Below are 21,678 nucleotides of genomic sequence, written 5' to 3' on the forward strand. Positions count from 1 at the left end.
GACCCCATGTAGAAAAGCTGGCTCGTGGTAGCTCGGAAAATGTTTCCGCAGACACATCATCGTCCTCACTATCTGTCTTCAATAGATTACCAAAACAGACTGTCTTTGTGACCGATTTGGATCCCTTTTCCTCATGAATAATTTCTTTCTCTAGTGTAATGCAGTTAAAGACATTGTCTCCAAACAGTTCAAGTCAACAGAAGTCCGTAAGGGAGCATGGTACACAGACAGGGAAAGGCACTAACTGCGTGCCGGATATTGAGAGCTTCAGGAGAAGGGAAGCCATTTGAGGGTCATAGCCCTGTTGCTTAAGGACAGATGACACGGGACACTGACCACTGGTTCGGAGTGATTGAGTCCAGGTCAGTCATACTTTTGCTGGGATCTCCATCCCATTTTGCAATCATCTCACTGGAAAGGTCCACCCAAGTAGCCAGATTGTCCAAGGAGCTTGAAGGCATTCCACAGTCACTCCTAATTGGAACGTGCTGGGCTCACCCTCTTCCCAAGAAGCCATGGAGATAACAAGGACGTAACTCAGGGCCATCATGTGAAAATCAGTGGCCCTCTCTCATGCATAGCAGTAAGTGAATGGGCCTGATTCTCTCTTTATTATATGTCTTTCTTATCAAGGTGAGTTATCTTATTTGTGCCTTTCTCCCACCTCTTATGAGATTAAGGGGCAATATGTTTTCTACCATGTGGAGTATAGAATCCTGGCTAATTTTGAATTTCTTCTTGATTCATCAATGGCTGAACCCCACATTTTTTTCACTGTGTCTCTTCATACTTTGGTTTATTTTGGAAACTATTTTCAGTTAATGGTGACGTCCAGGTACTGCTGGTCTAGATTTTGGTGTTCATCCCTTCTTGAGTGGGTAGGAGATAAAGTAATGTTTGCAGATAGGAAAGGATAAGGATGTAAACCCCTTATAACAAATTCACCATGTGACGTTAAATGTTAGCGTTTGCTGTGTTCCTCAGGGAGTGTTTTCAAACCCCTGGGCCCATCCCAGACCCCTCACCTGTACCCAGGTCTCCAGCCTCTCTCCTTCCATTGGAGACTCTAGGGAATGCTGGACTCTGCCCTAGTGAGGCTGCTCCTTCTGCTCCCAGACTTCAAAGGGAAGATTGTTAGACTCCTGTCCCCGCTGTCATGGTCTGGTGTGAGCTCTACCCTGTCATCTGGCTTCTAGCACAGCCCCTAGGAACCTTCCTCCCTCCCATGTCACTGTCATCTGCTTGTCTCTGGGATCTTCATCACCTGTTTGTTGAGATGTCCACATCTCCTTCCCATCTTATTCCCTGCTGTCTTCAGTGGCTTCAGAATCCACACTACTGGCCTCCCCTTATTCCCACTGAGCTCACATTTGCACTGTTTTGTCATCTATAGTGAGATTACTTCACTCCCTCAGAGAGGCCATGGAGTAGCACACACAAGGATAGGACGGGGCTAAGAGGAGGACGCCTGAGTCCCTGTCTCCGCTCCATTACTGCCTGGCTGTGTAGCTTAGAGCAAGTGCCTTTGCCTCTCTGAATCTCTTCTCTGTTGAGGGCTGAAAATACTGCAACCTGTTCTTTAAACTGTTTCTAGGATGAAATAAAATAACGTATGTGCTAATGCACTTTATAGACCGAAAAGCGCTATCAGCCACCCAGCAGGGTGACACCTGTGTCATTAACCGTCTGAAGCTCACTCAGCCCCCTCTGGTTTCCTGCTGGCCTCCTTGCTTCAAGTCTTTGTGAGCTTGCTCTCTCTCTCTCTCTCTCTCTCGCTCGCTCGCTCTCTCTCTCTCTCTTTTTTTTTTTTTTTTTTGAGACAGAGTTTTGCTCTGTTGCCCAGCCTGGAGTGCAGTGGCACAATCTGGGCTCACTGCAACCTCTGCCTCCCAGGTTCAAGCGATTCTCCTGCCTCAGCCTCCTGAGTAGCTGGGATTACAGGCACGCACCATCACACTTGGCTAATTATTTGTAATTTTAGTAGAGACGGAGTTTCCCTTGTTAGCCAGGATGGTCTCAATCTCCTGACTTCATGATCCACCCGCCTCGGCCTCCCGAAGGGCTGCGATTACAGACGTGAGCCACCGTGCCTGTTGTTGTGAGCTTTTTCAGTAGAGCAGATGTTTCCCGATGCTGGCCATATCTTAGGCACTGCACTAAGTGCTGGGAAGACAGGGATGAGAGTCAATTTCCAGCAGAAGGAACTCAAACAATTGGGTGTCGAAGACACAGGCCCATAGACAGGCCAGAACTGCTCCTGGGTTTTTCACCAGTTCCCTGCAGGCTGTTGCTTCCCTGGCCTTGCCACTGACCCTGGGCACCCCTACCATTTTCTTATCTGCTCCTTGTCTGGAAGATACTGCTGGTGAAAGTCTGAGAGCCTTTGCAGAGAGGACCTGCTAGAGAGTGGTGCTGCCTAACCTTGGCTTGCCCTCCTTCTCTGCAGTCACCCCTGAGCCCTCACTCTCCCCACCATGCGCAGGCTCAGGGATGGGGATGCATTGTCACATCTGGCAAGAAGAGGGGGACATAGGGTCTGTGTTCCCACAACTGCCCTCCTTCTCACCCAAGGCTGGTGCTGGTTAATTGCTGCCTGTCTGCCTCTTCCTCTCCTGCCATTCCTGAGGGAGGAAGAGCAGTCTGTCCAAAGCCATTGACTTCACCTGGGCCTGGGTGCTGTCTCCTGAGGGTTCTCTGGGACCCATCTAGAACTCTGTTTTCTTGGGTATCATTAAACACCCCTTTCTGCTGCCTCCCGCCTCTCCTGCACATGTGCTTAGGTGCCCCATTCCTCAGATTCAACCTTTCCTTAAACTCCCTGTGCTTGAGCTTCTGAGCCAACTCTCTTGGTTTCTTCTCACTGCCATATATCTCCAAGGAAAGGACCAAAAGGACCCTGTTTACTATCCAGTAGTGTTTGTTGTTGTTCAAATGAAAGCTTGAGGGCTGGGCAGAGGCAGACACTTGACACTCAGAGAGGAGGAAGGAGATGAGGGGAACTAGAGGGGAGGAGAAGGAACAAAACACACACCCAAGGAAGACGGAAGGGAGAGAGAGAGTGAGAAAAAGCAGGAGAAGGTAGAAAGGAGACACACATCACCCGAGACAGAGTCCTGGAGTGACATCCAGCCCCCTTAGCATGTAGAACCTGCTGCCATCCCCTCTCCCCCCAGACACACAGTACGCTCACAGGAATAGACCCCACACAGACGCGCCCACCTTCATAGACATAGGTCCTTTCCCCATAGACATGTCTCAGGGTCTTCCACAGGGAGAGACACCCCCCGCCCATACACACCACACGCCAGATGTGTGCTCTAAAAGGTAGCCTCAGGTCAAATGCGGTAGCTTATGCCTGTAATCTCAGCACTTTGGGAGGCCAAGGCAGGAGGATCACTTGAGCCTAGGAGTTTGAGACCAGCCTGGGCAAATTGTGAGATCCCCATCTCCACAGAAAACAAAACAAAACAAAACAAAACAAAAACCCAGCCATAGTGGCACACAACTGTAGTCCCAGCTACGCAGGAGGTTGAGGTGGGAGGATTGCTTGAGCCCAGGAGGTCAAGGCTACAGTGAGCCGCAATTGAGCCACTGCCCTCCAGTCTGGGTGACAGGATGAGACCCTGTCGCACGGTTCCCCCTGGAAGAGATTCACCAGTGGGTTTTCATGCCGTGCTTCAGGGAGGAATATCCGGGGCTTCTGCAGGGATTGGTAGAGCTGGAAAAATCAATATAGTTCCTCTGCCAAGTGGTAGTATAATTTTATTTTTTAAATATTTATCTTATTTTATTTTATGAGACAAGGTCTTGCTTTGTCACCCAGGCTGGAATGCAGTGGCACGATCTTGGCTCACTGCACCCTCAGCCTCCTGGGTTCAAGCGATTCTCCTGCCTCTGCCTCCCTAGTAGCTGGAATCACAGGTGCATACCACCATGCCTGGCTAATTTTTGTATTTTTAGTAGAGACAGGGTTTCGCCATGTTGGCCAGGCTGGTCTCTAACTCCTGACTTCAGGTGATCCACCTGCCTCAGCCTCCCAAAGTACTGGGATTACAGGCATGAGCTACCATGTGTGGCCCAACTTCAGCTTTCTATTATTTGAAAAGTTTTGGTTGCTAAATTGTTAGCTAGTTTAAAACAGGCAGCTTACATTCCTGGAACTGTGGAGGGGGAAATGCTCTGTCAGTAACATAAGTGATGAAGACAGCTGCCATTGTTGAACACTGGTCCATCTCCTTTACATCTGTGATGGCGTTGAATTCTTCCAACAACCCTGCAAGGCAGATACTATTAACCCCATTTCGCAGATGATTGGTAGACGAAGGCCCCAAGAGCTTTAGTAACTTTTCCTGATATAGATGTTATGTATTATACTCTATGATCAAATTTTTATTAAGAGAATTATATGGACACATAATACACAAAAAATCGGATGTATATATGTATACATATGGAGAGGCAGAAATCTGGAAAGAAATACACCAAAATGTTTAACAGAGACCCGTGATGGGGAGGCGGGAGAGGATTTCTGCATGCTTTTTATTTTCCATATTTTCCAATATTTCTACAATGAAAAAGTATGGTTTTTATAATTAAAAGCTTTATTTTCACAAATCAGTGTTTTTTCTAGCCAATTGTTCTTTCCAGCTGCCATTCATTTCTCCTTTCATGTTTTCTTGGAGATACATTAGATGTTTTATTTTCCTGTGAAAGTTGATCCAAGATCGTTTTTTCAACCTTCTCTAACTCTAGCACTCTGAAAAACTGTTACCAGCCTGACCAAGGGCATTGATGTTGGAAGGTCTAACTTAGAAGAGAAGACTTGGCAAGGAAGGCTGCTAAGTCCTTGTCATCCTAAATTTCCACTCCAGAAAATTAAGGTTGAGTTTTGTATTTACTGGTGCCTGAGTGAGTTTTGAGAGGAGGCACCATCTTGGAAGTTTGTTTCTGTAATAGCAGTCTTTCTCCTGGTCTCTTGTTTCCGTGAAAGAACTTTCTGACATATGACCAAAGGATGATTACAGGCCGGTGGGGATTGGTGTCTGTTTGTTAACTGTAAGATGTAAGAATGATGAAATGAAAGACTCCAAGAGAAAAAACACAGCTTCCATAATGAAGGGTTGATTTGACCACCTTCAGCCACTACCACTGCTTTTGTCAGAGACTACAAATGTCATGAAATTTGAGTCAATGCTAATAACTTCATTCTATTATGCCCAGCAACTTTCACCACCATTGAGTTTAATCCTTGGTGGTAAGAGCCAGCAGGGATAACTAGCATTTTAAGTAAAGTGCTAGGAGCCTGAAACATGTAAATTTGAAGGAGGTTTGCTACTCTGCAGATGATTTAAATGTTAAGTATGTCCCCATGCAGGGGATACACAAAATGGAATCTGAAAACTATTATCTCCTGTAGAAATGAACTCTCAATTTACTCACTGCACAGGAAGGGCGGATTCTAGTCATTTTCACTGCCAGCAGGTGCCCTTTCTATGCATAATAGACTTCACAAGTGTAATTAACACATGAGGACCACTGCTGCCAGTTTTTCTTCAGGTACATGCTGCTAGGAGTTTTCAGGACAACAGTGTAGGCCATAAGAGCTTTTTACATGGCGCCTGAAGATGAAGTCTTCATTGACTTCTGGACAAAGACATGTTAAATGGAGCTGAGCCCAGACCCTGCTGTTGGTATCACAGGTCACAGTCATTGAGTCCAGAAACCCCAAAAGCTGTATTGCAGCTTTTTGTAGACCAGAGGCCATGACAGCAAAGCTCTAGTTTGCATGCAGTTAATAAATGAAAAGTAGGATACTGAAAACCCTACCATTATGTGGAGGACCAATTGCACATTCACAAATACAACATACAATCATCTGAGTTAACTTTAATTAGAGCTATAATCACAGATTTTAATTATCTGGAAAAAATCAGTTTAGTACAAATGGGCTGCCCTAAATATTTCTCAAATTATTTTTTTGTGTGTCCCTTCCTATTTTTGGAGTGGACAATAGTGTGGAAAGTGCCTAGGTTTTGGATTCAGGCAGACCTGGATTCAAATCTTAGTCTTATCTCTTATTAACTCTGTAACCATTAAAAATCTGTTTTAACTCTCTGATCTGCAATATCTTTCTGTAAAATGGGTATAACTTACCTACTTTGAAAAGTGGCTATAGCAATTAGAGTTATTAGTCAAGTGGCACCTAGGGGCCATTAGTAAATGATGATTGCTTTTTTCACCATTATTATAAACATGGGACATGGATTTTGGTTTCCAGAAGGTTTAACTCACATTAAACATTATTCTTACTTCTGTTGCCTTGAGAGCTCAGGGGAAAACTTTATAATTCATCTTCTCTTTTTATCCCTCAGATTGTTTTTATTTTGATTTTTTTTTTTATTTAACTTGAGTTATTGTATGGTTGTTTTCATTTGCAGCTGTGGCATAAGAATGAAAAGAAAAGAAACAAAAGCAGATGGCAGAGAAAACGAAAGGAGTAAGACATTTCCAGCCTTTATGAATATTTAAAAACATGTGCTGCTGGTTCCTTTCTACTTTAGATCTGTGCCATTCCTTTGACTTTGAAAGTGAAAACGAGAATGTTCCCTACCTTAGCTGATGGTGGCCTTGACCTTGGCCAGTGTTGGGAAAGCCTTCCTGTTTCTGGGAGAAAAGCATTAACTTGCTAATGAGAATCAGCATTCCCTTTCATAATAATCACCATCTATTGAGTACTGTGTGTGTGACAAGCTCTTTATAAACATTATTGCAAATCTTCAAAATCAAGCTGCAAGGTAAATATAGCTCCATTGTATATATTAGGAAATTGAAGCTCAGAGAGGTTTAATAACTTACCTACTGTCACACAGCCAAGAAATAGTGGAGCCTGCACTTGAAATCCAAGGCCATCTGATATTAAAGCTTTCCTTACTAATATCCTCTGAAGTGTTAGAGAATAAATTGTACCCATCACCGAGATTTTATGAAAAAATTCTTCATGTCGGCTTCTTGATGACTTGCTAATTGTAGACGTATGTTGTCATTCATTAATTATGCATTTATTCAGCAAATATTTATAGAGCACTTATTATGTACCAGGCACTATGCTAATTAAATTTTGCTAATAAAAGGTCCCAGTAGAAACCATATGGTATTTCCCATGTAAATTTCTTTTTCCCCCTTCCTCCTTCAGAAGTAGTCCTAAATAGGGACCACAAATCAATTCCCAACTTATTAACACACATTTGTGATAAAATATTTTCAAAGCAGATCAAGACAAGCTCATGCTTTTCCCCCAAAGGACAGTCAGGTCAAAAGCCAAGTTAGTAGCTAGCTCCTGATGCTTTTTGAGGGCATTGTTGAACTGAGAAGTCAAATAGGATATGTACAGTGAAGGTTTCGATTTTGCATTTGACTTTGTAAAATGCCTCATATTTCTTGGCATTTCCAGATGACTCTGGAAGCCGTTCTTCCTCTCAGAGTGGGGATGCTCAGATCTCTCTGAGAGATGCTAGCTTCAGGCCCTTTGTGTGCTGTATGTAGGGTTCTGAATCAGCCCCCACATGGTGCATCACATATTCCATGTAGGATTTTCAACAAAAGATGCACAGTCCACATAGGTGATGGGGCATCAATCTGGACACAATTCTGAAGTAACATCCAGTTAATCAGATCTGCGCCGATTCCAATCACTGTCTTCATCGATGCCATGAAATTTTGCATAGGAAATAGATCAATGCTAGATTAAGTGGAATTGTTGATATTCTTGATGGCAGGGACAGAACTCAAATGAAAGTGTGGTGCGGCGGAAGCAGAAATGTCTGGCCCTCACCTGGCTTCCCCATTTACTAGATTGGAGGTAACTGAGCCAATGTTTTCAGGTGGAGGTGAATAGTGATTACTACTGACACAAAGCAGGTGCTCTGTAAATAGTAAATACTATCTTTGTGTTATTCATAGCTATATAGCTGTATATATAGTCAATATATATTAATGTATCTCTGGTGCTAAGAATTTCAACTGAGGCCAGGTATGGTGGCTCACACCTATAATCCCAGCACTTTGGGAGGCCAAGGGGGTGGATCACTTGGGGCCAAGAGTTCAAGACCAGCCTGGGCAACATAGTGAAACCCCATCTCTACAAAAAATAGAAAAAATTAGCTAGGCATGGTGGTACATGCCTGTAATCCCAGCTACTCAGGAGGCTGAAGCACGAGAATTGCTTGAACCTGGGGGATGATGGTTACAGTGAGCCAAGATCGTGCCACTGCACTCCAGCCTGGGCAGTAGAGCAAGACCCTGTCTTGGAAAAAAAAAAAAAAAAAAAAGAATTTCAACTGAATTTTTTTTTTGCATCAACTAAATATATAGACTTAACACACAGAATGGAAGTGGATTAGATGGATAGTTGTGGCCAAAATTCTCTTATATATGCCAAACTCTGGGCTTTCTAGCTTTTGTTAAAGATTGGGTTCCAGTAAGTAAGCAAAAGTTGTATGTCATTGCCATTTTGCAGCAAGTGCTTATGAATACTTACTATATTCCTGGCAGTGGGCATAGGAAGATAGGTGGACATAGATGGTTCTGGATCTGAGGAAACACTACTTCACCAAAGAACTCAAGCATCCAGTCAAGATATGGAGAATAGAGATTTTTTTTTTTTAAGCTAAGAAGCAGCAAGACACCAAGAGTGGAATGGTGCCACTGTGACAGAGCTCATCTGGGAGGGGTGGGAGGGGATAAGGACCAGGAATTTAGTTTCAGACAGAAGAGGAAGGGAAGCTGGGCTGTGGTGGGACTGATGGTTAGGAAATGCACACACACATACACAAATGTGTGTTGGTTTAATGATCAGAAATCATAGATTACTAGTTAGGTAATTCCTCAACTGAGATTTGGCTAAACTTGACCCTGAGGCTTGAACAGAGAGGCCAAGTGAGAGAAAACAGTTCAGATTTGGAAGTCAAAGTCTTGGGTCCAAATCCTAGACTCTGGTCCTACTAAAGATGTGACTTTGAGTGAGTCACATCTCCTGCCTGGGCCTCAGTGTCTTTTGCTAAGTCATTGCCAGGGAGATAGCTGAAAACATTGCTGTACATGAGGAGCCTGGCACCAAGTAGGCAGCTGGAAAAATGTTTTGAGGTGATAACAGTCACTGAGCCCTACACTGAGATGCACCTTCATTTCCTTGAGCAGCACCCAAGACTGAATGTGCCAAGAGCCTTGTGGGGAAGCTTTGGATGATTTCTTTTTTCCTTTTTTTCTTTTTCTTTTCTTTTTTCTTTTTCTTTTTTTTTTTTTTTGAGATGGAGTCTTACTCTCTCACCCAGGCTGGAGTGCAGTGGTGCGATCTCAGCTCACTGCAACCTTCGCCTCCTGGGTTCAAGCAATTCTTCTGCCTCAGCCTCCCAAGTAGCTGAGATTACAGGTGTGCGCCACCACACCCAGCTAATTTTTTGTATTTTTAGTAGAGAAGGGGCTTCACTATGTTGGTCAGGCTGGTCTCAAACTCCTGACCTCAAATGATCCGCCCACCTTGGCCTCCCAAAGTGCTGTGATTACAGGTGTAAGCCACCATGCCCAGACTGGACAATTTCAATGTGAACTGTTTTCCAGGTGGAAAAATTAGGTAAAGAAGAGGCCCTTTGTATTATCTATGTTACAGATTCTGTGCTGATCTCTATACTGAAGACTCTATAGGAAAACTGTCTTTTCAATTTCTCTGCTACATTTTTTAAGTTGAAATTTAATCCACATACCACAAAATTCACCCTTTTAAAAGTATACAGTTCTGGCCCGAACTGCAGTGGCTCACATCTGTAATGCCAGCACTTTGGGAGGTGGGCAGATTGCTTGAGCCCAGGAGTTCGAGACCAATCCTGGGCAACATGGCAAAATCATGTCCCTGTAAAACAAATACAAAAATTAGCCAGGTGTGATGGTGTGTACCTGTAGTCCCAGCTCTCCGTGAGGCTGAAGTAGAAGAATCACCTGAACGTGGAAAGTTGAGGCTGCAACAAGCTGTGATCACGCCATTGCACTCCAACCTGGTCGAGGAGAGTGAGACTCTGTCTCAATCAATCAATCAATCAATCAATGTATGTATACAGATCAGTGGTTTGTAGTCTATTCCAACTATCTAATTCTATTCCAACTATCTAATCCACTATCCATCTAATAGATATATCACCACCACTAATTCCAGACACATTCGATTTTTAATACAGTCTATATTGTTAGTAAAGTAATACATTCTTATTATAAAAAACTTTTTTAGGCTGGGTGCGGTGGCTCATGCCTGTAATCCCAGCGCTTTGGGAGGCCCAGGTGGGTGGATCACCTGAGATCAGGAGTTCAAGACCAGCTTGGCTAACATGGTGAGACCCCGTCTCTACTAAAAATGCAAAAATTAGCTGGGCGTGGTGGCGTGTGCCTGTAATCCCAGCTACTCTGAGGCTGAGGCAGGAGAATCACTTGAACCTGAGAGGCGGAGGTTGCAGTGAGCTGAGATCGCGTCACTGCACTCCAGCCTGGGTGACAGAACGAGACTCTGTCTCAAAAATAATAATAATAAATAAAAAACTTTTTTAGCCTTTTAAAGTACATATAGCAAAAAGCAAAAGGTCTGTAAAAATGGGTTAGTCTGTGTAGATGGTTGCCATTCAGCCTTTAGCCCTGTCCCTCTAGAGGCACCCCGGAAGGCACCGGTGTCAGGAGTATAGCGGGACAGCTCTCACTGGCCTCAGCAGTGTCACTCCCAGCGTTACTGAGACTTTCAGGGTTAAAGAAGACAAGGTGTCCCTTTAACACAGGAGTGACCTTCCCAGATAGGGGAATGGTGCTTGTTGGCTCAGCCACCCACCCTTTGGGGAGCTGTCTGGACCACAGCCTAACCACCTCCTGGCTACTGTATCTGCCTCTGAGCCTCTGGACCTGCCCTGCCGCTCCCACCTTCCCCAGCCCCCTCCTGCTGCCTGATATCAGGAGGGGCAACAGCCCGCCTCCCCTGCCCTAGTTTCTGCTGGCCTCCATGCAACGTTGCTGGCCCCGACTCCTGCCTACCTGCCTGAGCATTGGCCTGGTTTTCCATTTCTCATGACACATTCTGTATGTGAGTGACACATTCCTCACTCCTCCCTGATTTGGAGCCTGGCTTGAACCCAACACTTAGAAAACTCTGGACATTCTGGGGCACAGTATAGGGGGCTCTATAGCAACGACACTCTAGATATGTTCCTGGGAGCCATAGTTCACCCATAAGGCAGAGGCCACAGACCAAGTAACATCAGGGTCACAGGAAGTTTCAGCAGTGCAGCAAGTGATCTCATGGCAGGGCTTCTGGAGATAGTGTGCCTGCCTCTTTCAGGTGCTGGCACCAGGGACAGTATGTGCAGCACCAGCATAGTGATAGGCTCTGAGTGACCTCTCAGCAAGTGCGGGTTCGTCTTCCCTTTAAAACGTGATGAATGGAAAGGCGAGGCTGCAAAGGTAATTGGATGCTATGCATCTTGGCACATGGGATGAGTCCTGGAAAAACAGCAAGAGAAAATCTCCTTTTATTATCAGTTGCGCTATTTTTTATCCTTTTTTTTCTGTTACTTTCTCTTCATTTATTTCTCCATAAGCCTCTTTCTCTTTTTCTCTTATTTATTTTGTGGCTCATTCATTCATGTGTTTCCACAGGCTCTCATGGGCTGCTTGTGGCTCACAACTTGAGACGTCCTTTCTGTGTCTGGCTTTAGCTGTTACGGTTCTCATTGAATTCTCTGTGGCAGCAGAGAGCCCTGTCTCCTGACCTTTGCTCTGTGATTAACTTCTCCTGCCGCAGTGGTCTTAGCCACGGAGCCCTTCCTGATGTTTTCCGAGTCTGTCGCCTTCCGGTAGGCCAAGGAGGCTCAAAAGGGTGGGCTACCCCAGGCTTTGATGTTGACCTCTCCAGAATTTTGTCCAGGTGTTATCTTTGTAACTCATGTGTTCATTTCTGTTGGGTCCAGTGGCTTGGGGCTGTAGAAGGCATCTCCGCCACCCCCACCTGCATAGGTTACCCCAGGAAGCCACAAAGCCACACTCAGAAGGGCATTGTCCTCCCTTTCCCAGTCACTGATCAGCTCCAGTGATACACGTGTCTTGCATTAGCAAACCATCTCCAGTGCCCACTGGACATCAGTGCACACTGAGCTCACCTCTGCTGTCACAGGGCCCCGTGCTCTTGCTGTCGAAACCACAAATGGAAACTAGGCCATCTCTGCCTTCTCTCCTAATCCAGAATTATTCCTGGTCTCCTCATGAATCGTCATCCTCTGTTGTTGCTCATAAATCGGAGAGGGCTGGGTTGGACACCAGGAAAGACATTAAATACTTTTTCCCCTAAAAAGAAAAAAGCTTGCCTACCTCATGGCAGTTACCCCATACTTTCTACTTCTCACCAGCTGTGACCTTTGTCGAGTCACTTAACCTCTTTGAGCCATGGGTTCCTCTGTGAATTATGGAGACCCACCTTTCAAGATTGCTGCGAGATGAAATGAGGTCATCCCAGGCCCTTCCGTTGTGTACCCGACAACAACCTGTGCATCTCCTTGTAGCGGTTTGCGCATATGCAATAATGCGCTTATTTGATCTGCCATTAACTGTGAGCTTCACATGGGGACCAGATCTATTCTATCCTCTTGCCCCAGGCCAGCATGGTGCCTGATATTAGTGATACCTGTTGACTGACTGACTAACCGGCCTGTGGAAAACACTTTTCCCTCCCCAGGAGCCTTTTGAAAATTCAAGCTCCTGGGTGGCTGGTTTATTTTTCTCCTGTGGACACCACAAAACACCTCACAGTCTTGTTTCCCTTTTGGGTTGGTGGCCAGAGTGCTCAGAGCCAAACCTGTGACCATCCCAGCAGGTGTCCCAGCATGAAATAGAAACACTAACCTTGCCACAGCTTCCTTTTTTTCCCCCTTAGCTCCTATTTCTTTTCATACTTTTGTTGCTATGTTGCAAATATTCATATAAATTGCCTTAAATCCCGCTTAGAACAGAAAAGAGTATCAGTCAATTCCAGCTAGTAAGGCAAATATAGTTTTATTCTGACTATGAACCCACTAGCTATTTTACTTTTTTAGCTATAATTATCCAGTAACCATTTTTTTTTTTTTTTTTTGAGACGGAGTCTTGCTCTGTCGCCCAGGCTGGAGTACAGTGGCGCGATCTCAGCTCACTGCAAGCTCCGCCTCCCAGGTTCACGCCATTCTCCTGCCTCAGCCTCCCGAGTAGCTGGGACTACAGGCACCCGCCACCATGCCCGGCTTATTTTTTGTATTTTTAGTAGAGATGGGGTTTCACCGTGTTAGCCAGGATGGTCTCGATCTCCTGACCTTGTAATCCACCCGCCTCGGCCTCCCAAAGTGCTGGGATTACAGGCGTGAGCCACCGCGTCCGGCCTCCAGTAACCATTTTTTGTCGACAGTAGCATAATGGTTAAGAGAAGTCACTAGCAAGTAAGAGTAGCGTAAGAGACTTGGAAGTAGAAGGATTTGGGCTGGGATCACCATTAACTGGGTGATCCCATAGGCACGTTTTTGAGAATACCTTTTTAAGTCTATAAAATGGCCAGGCACAGTGGCTCACGCCCATAATCCCAGTACTTTGGAAGGCCGAGGCAGGTGGATCACCTGAGGTCAGGAGTTCGAGACCAAGCTGGGCAACATGGTGAAACCCTGTCTCCACTAAAAATACAAAAACCAGCCAGGCGTGGTAGTACGCACCTGTAATCCCAGCAACTCGAGGGACTGAGGCAGGAGAATCACTTGAACCCAGGAGACAGAGGTTGCAGTGGGCCAAGATCGCACCACTGCACTCGAGCCTGGGCAACAGAGCAAGACTCTGTCTCAAAAAAAAGCTATAAAATGGATGGTGTAAATTGGGTTATTTGAGGATTAAATGAGATAAGGTGGCTGGAGCCTCCCATGCAGCCCTTGAAATGTGGTGTGTGCTCAGTAAATAGCTCGACTGTTTTACCCTTCCTGCTCTGCACATGGCACCATGGGAGGCTCTGGGAAACAGGATTCTGTGCTTTTGTGACTGACAATCTAGAGTCACCCTTCAAATCAGCACATGCTTTATGCCAAATGGGTAACCCGGACAAAAGCCCCTACCAAGAGAGGTGTTAGCCACCACTGGGCAATCTGAGAGGCAGGCAGCATGGCTTCAGTAGGACTTGAAGGAATAGTGAAGCTGAGGCCTGTGGGGCCACCATGTGATTGAGATGAGCTCAGAGGCACTTCAGGGACCAGAAGCTTCCTGTGATGGAAAAGGTAGCAGGGGAGGAGGAGCTCAGACAGAGTGTAGAAGCTTCTAGGTCTTTTCACAGCTGCAGGCCAGCCCTTAGGGAGCAGGTTAGAGAAAACCACCTAACCTCCTTCCTCTGCAGGCTGTGGGAATGCTGGTCTCCAGGAAATAAGAAGCTTGCTTTATCCCCGTATCATGGGCTTGGGTTCTAGTCCGAGTTCTGCCACTTACTAGCTGTGTGATGTCAGATGAATGATTTAGCTTTTCCAATCTTAGTTTTTCCATCTGTGAAATGGTAGTTCTGATAGTACCCTCCTTATGCTGCTATGGTGAGAATCTAATGAGGAAAATGCCTTAGCCTATGCTGGCTCTTGGCAAATTTGCAGTCAGTGGTGGCTGCTCTTACTGGCTTCCTCTCCTACACTGGCAGTTACATTAGCCTGAAGAGCAGCTGTCTCATCGCTCTCAGTAAGCCCAAAACCATGATCATTCGCATTCTCCAGCAAGATATGTTCTCTGGTGTCTGTTCTTTTTCTTTTTCCCGTTCTCTTGTCCTTTAACCTCTCTAATAAAGCCAGGCTCATTATTTCGAGCAGAATTTAAAACCACAAGACAATCTGTGTTTACACGTTTGTGTCTTTTACAAAAAAAGAAAGAAAAGCTCACATAAGACCTCCTTCAGAGTTTTTCTTTCTGACTGTGGGATCCCCTTTGCCTGATCAGGGTATTTAATTAAGAAGGTGGTGGGCCTCTGAGAGGTAAGGTGACACTGTGATGTGTATATTGTAACGTGGATACCTATGTGTAAACAGTGATCTTTCCAAATCCCTGGGCTGCCCTAAGCTGTGTTCCTTCATGATAGCAGAGGTGTTGCCCACCTGGAGGTGGAGGGACCGCCTCTCCCTTGTTTCCTCTCCCCTCCCACTTTGTCTTGGGAAGCTGTATTTTTTTTTTTTTTTTTTTTTTTTAAGCAGCCAGTGTTCCTTTATTTCACTGGACTCATTTCCAATTAGTAGCTGCTCACCTCAGGGGAACATGATTAACAGAGTCCTGGTTATCTGGGGGAAAGGAATTAAACAAATTGTGAAAGTGCGGTAATAATGAACAAGGACTACAGGATCGTTAGTAAGTCTGCAGTTTCCATATTCTTGCTTCTTCCTTGCTGGGAATAAGCTCATGCCATAGGACTTACCTGTCAGAGAAGCGCTCGGCATCACAGGCCTGGAACCAAGAGGACTGGCGAATAGCCCTTTTGGTACCCCAGCGCTCTTTTCCTTTCAGCTTAAGTACTGAGTATGTGCTGTGTGACCTCATGTGCAGAGCTTGGGCTGTCTGTTCAGCAGCCTTGCGTCTGAAGTACGGCTTCACCACTGACCAGCTGTGCGATCTTGGCAAATTTTATCTTTCTGAGCCTGTTTCCTAACCTGAAAATATGGATGATAGCACCACCTTGCAGAGTTCCCTTGAGCATTATGTGTGTAATGCGTAAAAGTGACTGAATTATAGTAGCTCAATAAAAGTTCCTTTTCCTCTTAAGAGGATTCAAACTAAAGATATCTTCCAGGTAAAGGTTATTCTGTTGTGTCTGCCTCAACACCAGCAACAGAGCCCTTTTCCTTTTCAGGGGAGAAGGAAAAAAAGAGTCACTTTTACTCTCCCGTTTGTAACTGATGAAATCAGATAGTGCAGTAATTCCCAGAGAACAAAAGCTTCATACATATATGCCCCATTCTGCTATTCCAGGATGTACAATAGCATCCTACAATCACTGTCAGTCATACAGCAGTTGTGACATGGTTGTCATGACCTGCCTATGCATAAGTTTGGTTATAACTGTTAATATTATCACCACTTTAATTTAATTATGTGTATTGTTGGTTCTGCACATGTTGTTTAATTGCCATTTAAAATGTCTTCAAAATTGCAGTATGATTCAATATTGAAAGGTAAAGTCACTGTGAATGCTAAAAGGCTCTGGAGAAGAGAAGCAGAGTATATACATTTGCTATTACTGATGCAGATATTTCCATTCACGTTTTCTAGAACAGCAACAAATAAGTTCTTTCTTGAACCTAAACAGGAAGATCACTTCTAGTAGATGGATTTTGGTTTGGTTTTGTAACTGAGATACCCTTGGAAAAACATGGACTTTTATGCCTCTGAATTAGAAAAGGATTCAGATGTGTTGGATTCTGAATATGAAGAAGTTTTTTTTTTAAATAGCTTACCCAATTTATTTTGCTATGTTTTATTTTTAGTGTATGCTCAAGAGTGATAAGAGGTTTTTAAAAATGTGTCCAAGTGATCAGAAAGTCATGAACCATTGTTTCATTGATAGTTTTTCCGTTATTGGTGGTACATTAGAAAGGAAAGGCACCCTCCTGACGAGAGTGATGAGCAACCCTCCTGAACTCAGTGGAGTACCCGGGAGACAAGAGTGTGCTTAGGAGTCAGAAATCCATGCGTAGAGATGGTGTGTGCCTGTCAAGCACCTCCCATTCTTCATGGCATCTTGACCATTCTTACCAGCAGTTTACCAGGTACCCTAGAGCGGGTATCCTACAGAACCAGAGCTGGAACTAGAAACCATTCTGTGGGTAATAGGAGAGTGGGTCCAATGGTGCCAGCCATGCCAGGGGCTCAGAGAAAACCCTACCATGTGCTGCTGCTGTGCCAGGTACGTCAGAGGTTGTCTCTAATCTCTACAACAATCCTGAAAGATTTCTACTAGGCCAGGTACTGCCTTATTGGAAAATGCTTTGCTAGGATATAACAAAAGATAAGAAACAGCCCTGTCCTTTAATTTTTAGTAATTCGGTGTCTAGGAGTTCATGCAACATGAAGGTGTTCATTTTTATCACAGTGATACTTATAGAAAATTGGAAGCAACTTAATGTCTACTCTAGGGATAGCATTCGATAAATTATGATACATCCGTATTTGGTGGAATATTATGCAGTCTTTAATAATCACAAAAATTATAGAACAATCTGGGAAATGTTCATGTAGCCAATGAGAAAATAAAACAATGTATGCACTTTATAATCTCAAAGATATAAAGCCGTTAATTTGAGCCAGTATTAGAAAGGAATGCAAAAGAAAAAGTAATTGTGTTAGGATAATATAATCATGGGTAGGTGTTTTTCTCCCCAAACATTTCTTTTAAAAATAAAAAGACAAAGAAGAGGTTCCAAGGAACTGAGTCAGTAGCTACAATAATTATTGAGATATAGTGAGAATAGAAATTGTTTTCAGACTGTACCTAGAATTACCCAATTGGATAAGTACCACATTGAGATGTTCAGGAAATTCTGGGTTTCTTTTTCTTCCCTCTCCCTCTCACCCCTTGGAATTCATAATTATATATTTGCAGAGTAAACATGCAGTAGATTCAGGGAAGTATCTGAGGCTTGATACGTAAATGATGACAATGTAAAAGGTATTTGTCCAAATTTGCATTCATACAAAACATGGAGCTGCTATGATTTCAGAATAAATGTGTTTTAAATATTTTCTAAATACAGAGCTGTTGCAGTTCTAACAATACTTGGCTAAGAAAACTACATTTCTGCGATAGGCTGTAATTACTCTTTGGATAATTATTGGGCTTTAAAAAATGCCTATCTAAAGATACTTGAAGAGTGAGTTCCATTTTGCCCTTTCTTGCCTCTTCAGTCTCTTCCATGAGGTCCCTTTTTCCTTTCAGGGTATCATTGATTTTTATTGTAGGACAAAAGGGCGTAGCATTAAAGTCTACATACATAAGATCCTATGGTTAAGTTATACAGAGGGGTTTTGCTATACATATTTGTTTTCAGCCGTTTGAATGTCTTTTTCTGTATATTAACTCATTTGTTGGAATTTCAGTTCTACAATTCTGGTTAAAACCCATGGTCACTGGTCAATTGCATGATTAAATGTAGGAGATGGGAAGGGTGATAAGATTTAGTTAAATATTATGGATTTGTGCTTTCTCCCTTCTATGTGTTAGGCTGTGCTTCTGGTCACATTAATAAGTGGCCATTTTTCTGGAATTTGTACTCTTCCTGCTTCCTTTCATTACATTAGGCAAGGTTCCACTAGATGAGACATTTGCAGTCTTAAGACTTCCTGCCAGGGTTCAGACTTTGTATTTTTGACATTGAAGCTGTCGTGTTCCTGAAGCTACTTAATTAGAAACACATTCATTTCAGTGTACACTGGAAAAAGCTTGGACAGCAGAGCCAGGCACACTGGGAAGTTTGAGCATTTGTGTAGCTGGCAGCTAAACTAATGGTTTACAGTTTAAGGGGAAAAAAAATATCACAGGGCATTTCCTTGCCCCTAGAAGCAAAGAGAAGCTGAATACACACAGCAGATACCTAAAAAAAAAAAAAAAAGAAGAAGAAAAGACAACTCCACTTTCACTGCAATTGTGTGTATAGTTCTTTCTTTAGCTATTATCAAATACAAAAGTCTCCTAGAATAGTTAGCAAACTGAGCTGCTAATATTCAAGTGTGTTTTACATGTTCCCAAGACATATTATATTACTGCTGAGATCTGTAGTAAGGAGGACATTTTATATTCTGGGGAAAGAAAGGATTTTTGCTTGAATTTTATTTGTTGAATGGTAATGAGGGAATTGTGTCCTTTCTTATTTTTAAATGTTTGAGCAATTTAAAAATATATATGTGATGTTTGGAAACCTCCCTTGCCTATCCATTGCTTTCAGGATAAAGCCTAAACTCCTTAGTATTCAGTTGGAAGCAAACCTCTCCTGTCTCATTACTTACCACTCCTTGTTTCTCCAACTTTGTCCCCAAAGAGCCATCCTTGTCCATCCACCTCTACTCTACCAGCTGCCCCAGAAGAAAAGTACCTGGTCACCCCAGTCTGAGTCAGGTGTCTTTTCTCTAGGTTCACAAAATACCTTCTGCACATTTCATAGAATATATCCCATACTACAGAGACAGATGGAAAAGTTGCCCATCACACCCTTCCTCGCTATCCCTTGACCTCCTTCCCCTAACCCAAAGGAAAGCATTGCATGGGGAGTGAGCTGGGGGATTTCAGGTTCTATATCACAAAGTCAGTGTGGCACAAAGGGAGAAATGCATACTTGGGAATCAAATCCCAGGTCTACCACTGACTTTGTTTTGTGGTATTAGGTAAGTGATTTAACCTCTTTAGGCCTAGTCCCTTCTCTGTAAAATGGGTATTGTATCTATGGGTATTGCAAAGTTGTTATGTGGATTAGAATAGATGAATTTAAAGTTCCTCATATAATGTCTAGCACATTTGTTATTGGTAGGTAACATAAATGATAATGTATACACACACACACATACACACCGACCCCTGAAATCAACGGCAGGACCGGTGTATCCAAAATGCCCAGGTTTTAAGCCCATTGGAGTTTAGTTCTCATGCCTTTGCTCAGTCACTGACTTAGGCAACCCATGGCTCCGTGAATGAAGCAGTTGGCAGAGGCTTTCTGAATTATAGTGTCATGGGATGGCATGTGTGCAACTGGGGAGGAGATGCTTGCTGGCAGCTCTCCAAGTACTTTGTCCAATCAGAGTGGACAGTTAGATCACATCTCTTGATGACAGAGGAAGCAGCAAATACAAAATATTCTTCTTCGAAACACATTATGCCCTTCATCCAACCTTAACTGCTTTTTCTGTTGTAATCATGGCAATAATCGTTCCCATCTGTATTAGAACTCTGCTGATCATTTAACGTATATTTTCTTTGATTCTAGTAACAACGTGCTGGCTGGAATCCAGGATTCCATTTTAAAGATAAGGCAACTGAGGCTGTGCAGTTGCAGAGCCGCTCTTTAGGGGCTAATATCAAGGTTGATACCCATGCTGTTTCCAATGCTGCCCACGTTTTGAAATTCTTCTGAAGTTTCTAGGCTTGGGAACAAAATGTCATATTAGGATTTTTGTTGTGAAAGGAAATGTAACTATGCATACGTTTATTAAAACAGTTTTTCTCCAAATAGTGAACCATCTGTAATTTTCTGTCAGAAGCAACAGACATTAAAGCAGCTGTGTGTCTCTGTTTCTCTTCACAGTGCTCCCATGCCCTACCTCATAGGAATCCATTTAAGTTTAATGGAGGTAAGTTGGCTTCTTTCCTCCCCAGATGGCTCTACCTGGGGCTTTGTTTCATTGTGTGGCGGTGGAGAGACCCAGTCTCAGCAGTCACAGCTCTGCACGTGGGAGCATGCTGAAGCAGCACCTCCCAGCGTACAGAGCTGAGCGTTCGGTTTGGACGCTGTGCACTGGGCTCTGTTTTCAGGGTTTTCCCACTTTGCCGAGAGACTGTGGATTTTCATGGGTTGAGGGAGTGAGAGTCAAGGAGGCAGGAGGAAAGGGTTCTTTAAGGGTTTGAACGAGGGAAGGGAAATGATTTGCTTTTCAAAATGTTTGTTCTAATCGCTATAGCAATATTGCATTCTTCATTGTAGTAAATGTGATATAAAATGTATATAGAATCATGAAGAAGGAAATTAAAATTATGCACAATGCCATTATTCCAGATTGAACCATTGTTAGCATTTTACTAATCTCCCTCTTGGTCTTTAGTCTCTAAATATATGTTTTGTATAAATATGCATAATTGATATACTTTATAATTTTGTGTCTTTATTTTAATTAACATGGCTTTGGAATCTCTACATGTTTTTATCTACTCTCAGTAATAATTTTTAATTTGCCACCTATCATTCCCACTATTTGGATATACCACAACGTAACTGTTTTCCTACTGTTGGACACTGAGGTTGTTTATAATTTTTCACTATTATAAATAGCATTTCAGTGAACATCTTTATGCATAAGGCTTTATCTGCATTTTGCCTCATTTCCCTAGCATAGAACCCCTAAAGTAGAAATGCTTGGTCAAAGCTATGCATCGGATGCCAGATTGCTTTCTGTATGGCTGTACCAATTAGATAGCAATTCTTTTAAAGGACTTTTCTGTGCTTTTGTAAGTGTCATTAGTTTGTAGACATGGACCCTAAGCCCTTTCCTCCTCAGGAGAGAGTTTTAATTTGTACTAGAGCAAAATGAGGCGTGGGGAGGGTGCTTGCCTGTGTTGCACAGGAGATAAGCTCTCAGAGGGAAAATCTACAGCCATGTCCGTCTGCGGTGGTGCTTTGCATGTCTTGAAGGAAGTGCTACTTCTCTTCTTCTGTTCCCTTCATTTCACGTCGACGAGGACCACCTGCTTCACTAACTGTTGCACACTGTGCTATTGTGCTTACGAAAATGAAAGAAGTTGGTTATCGAAAAACCTGTTTGTTTGACATTGAGAATCTTGATCAAAATAGACCACAGAAATCTGCTCAAATTTCTAATTTGACAGGCCGGCCATGTGGCTCCTACATTCTGTTAACAGTTCCTCCTTGT

At 43.5% G+C, this 21,678-nt stretch overlaps 1 protein-coding gene across 10 annotated transcripts in view; it reads left to right on the forward strand.

Annotated features, from left to right (window-relative positions):
• DENND1A (DENN domain containing 1A) overlaps positions 1-21,678 on the forward strand; it is a 542,810-nt gene that overhangs the window by 294,204 nt on the left and 226,928 nt on the right. For all 10 annotated transcript variants that reach the window (XM_063594216.1, XM_057298645.2, XM_063594214.1 and 7 more), the window contains one exon: positions 20,340-20,385. In XM_063594216.1, the coding sequence (XP_063450286.1) occupies positions 20,340-20,385 (46 nt within the window). The remainder of the gene's footprint in view (positions 1-20,339; positions 20,386-21,678) is intronic.

Source organism: Pan paniscus, chromosome 11, assembly GCF_029289425.2.
Source record: "Pan paniscus chromosome 11, NHGRI_mPanPan1-v2.0_pri, whole genome shotgun sequence".
Classification (NCBI taxonomy): domain Eukaryota; kingdom Metazoa; phylum Chordata; class Mammalia; order Primates; family Hominidae; genus Pan; species Pan paniscus.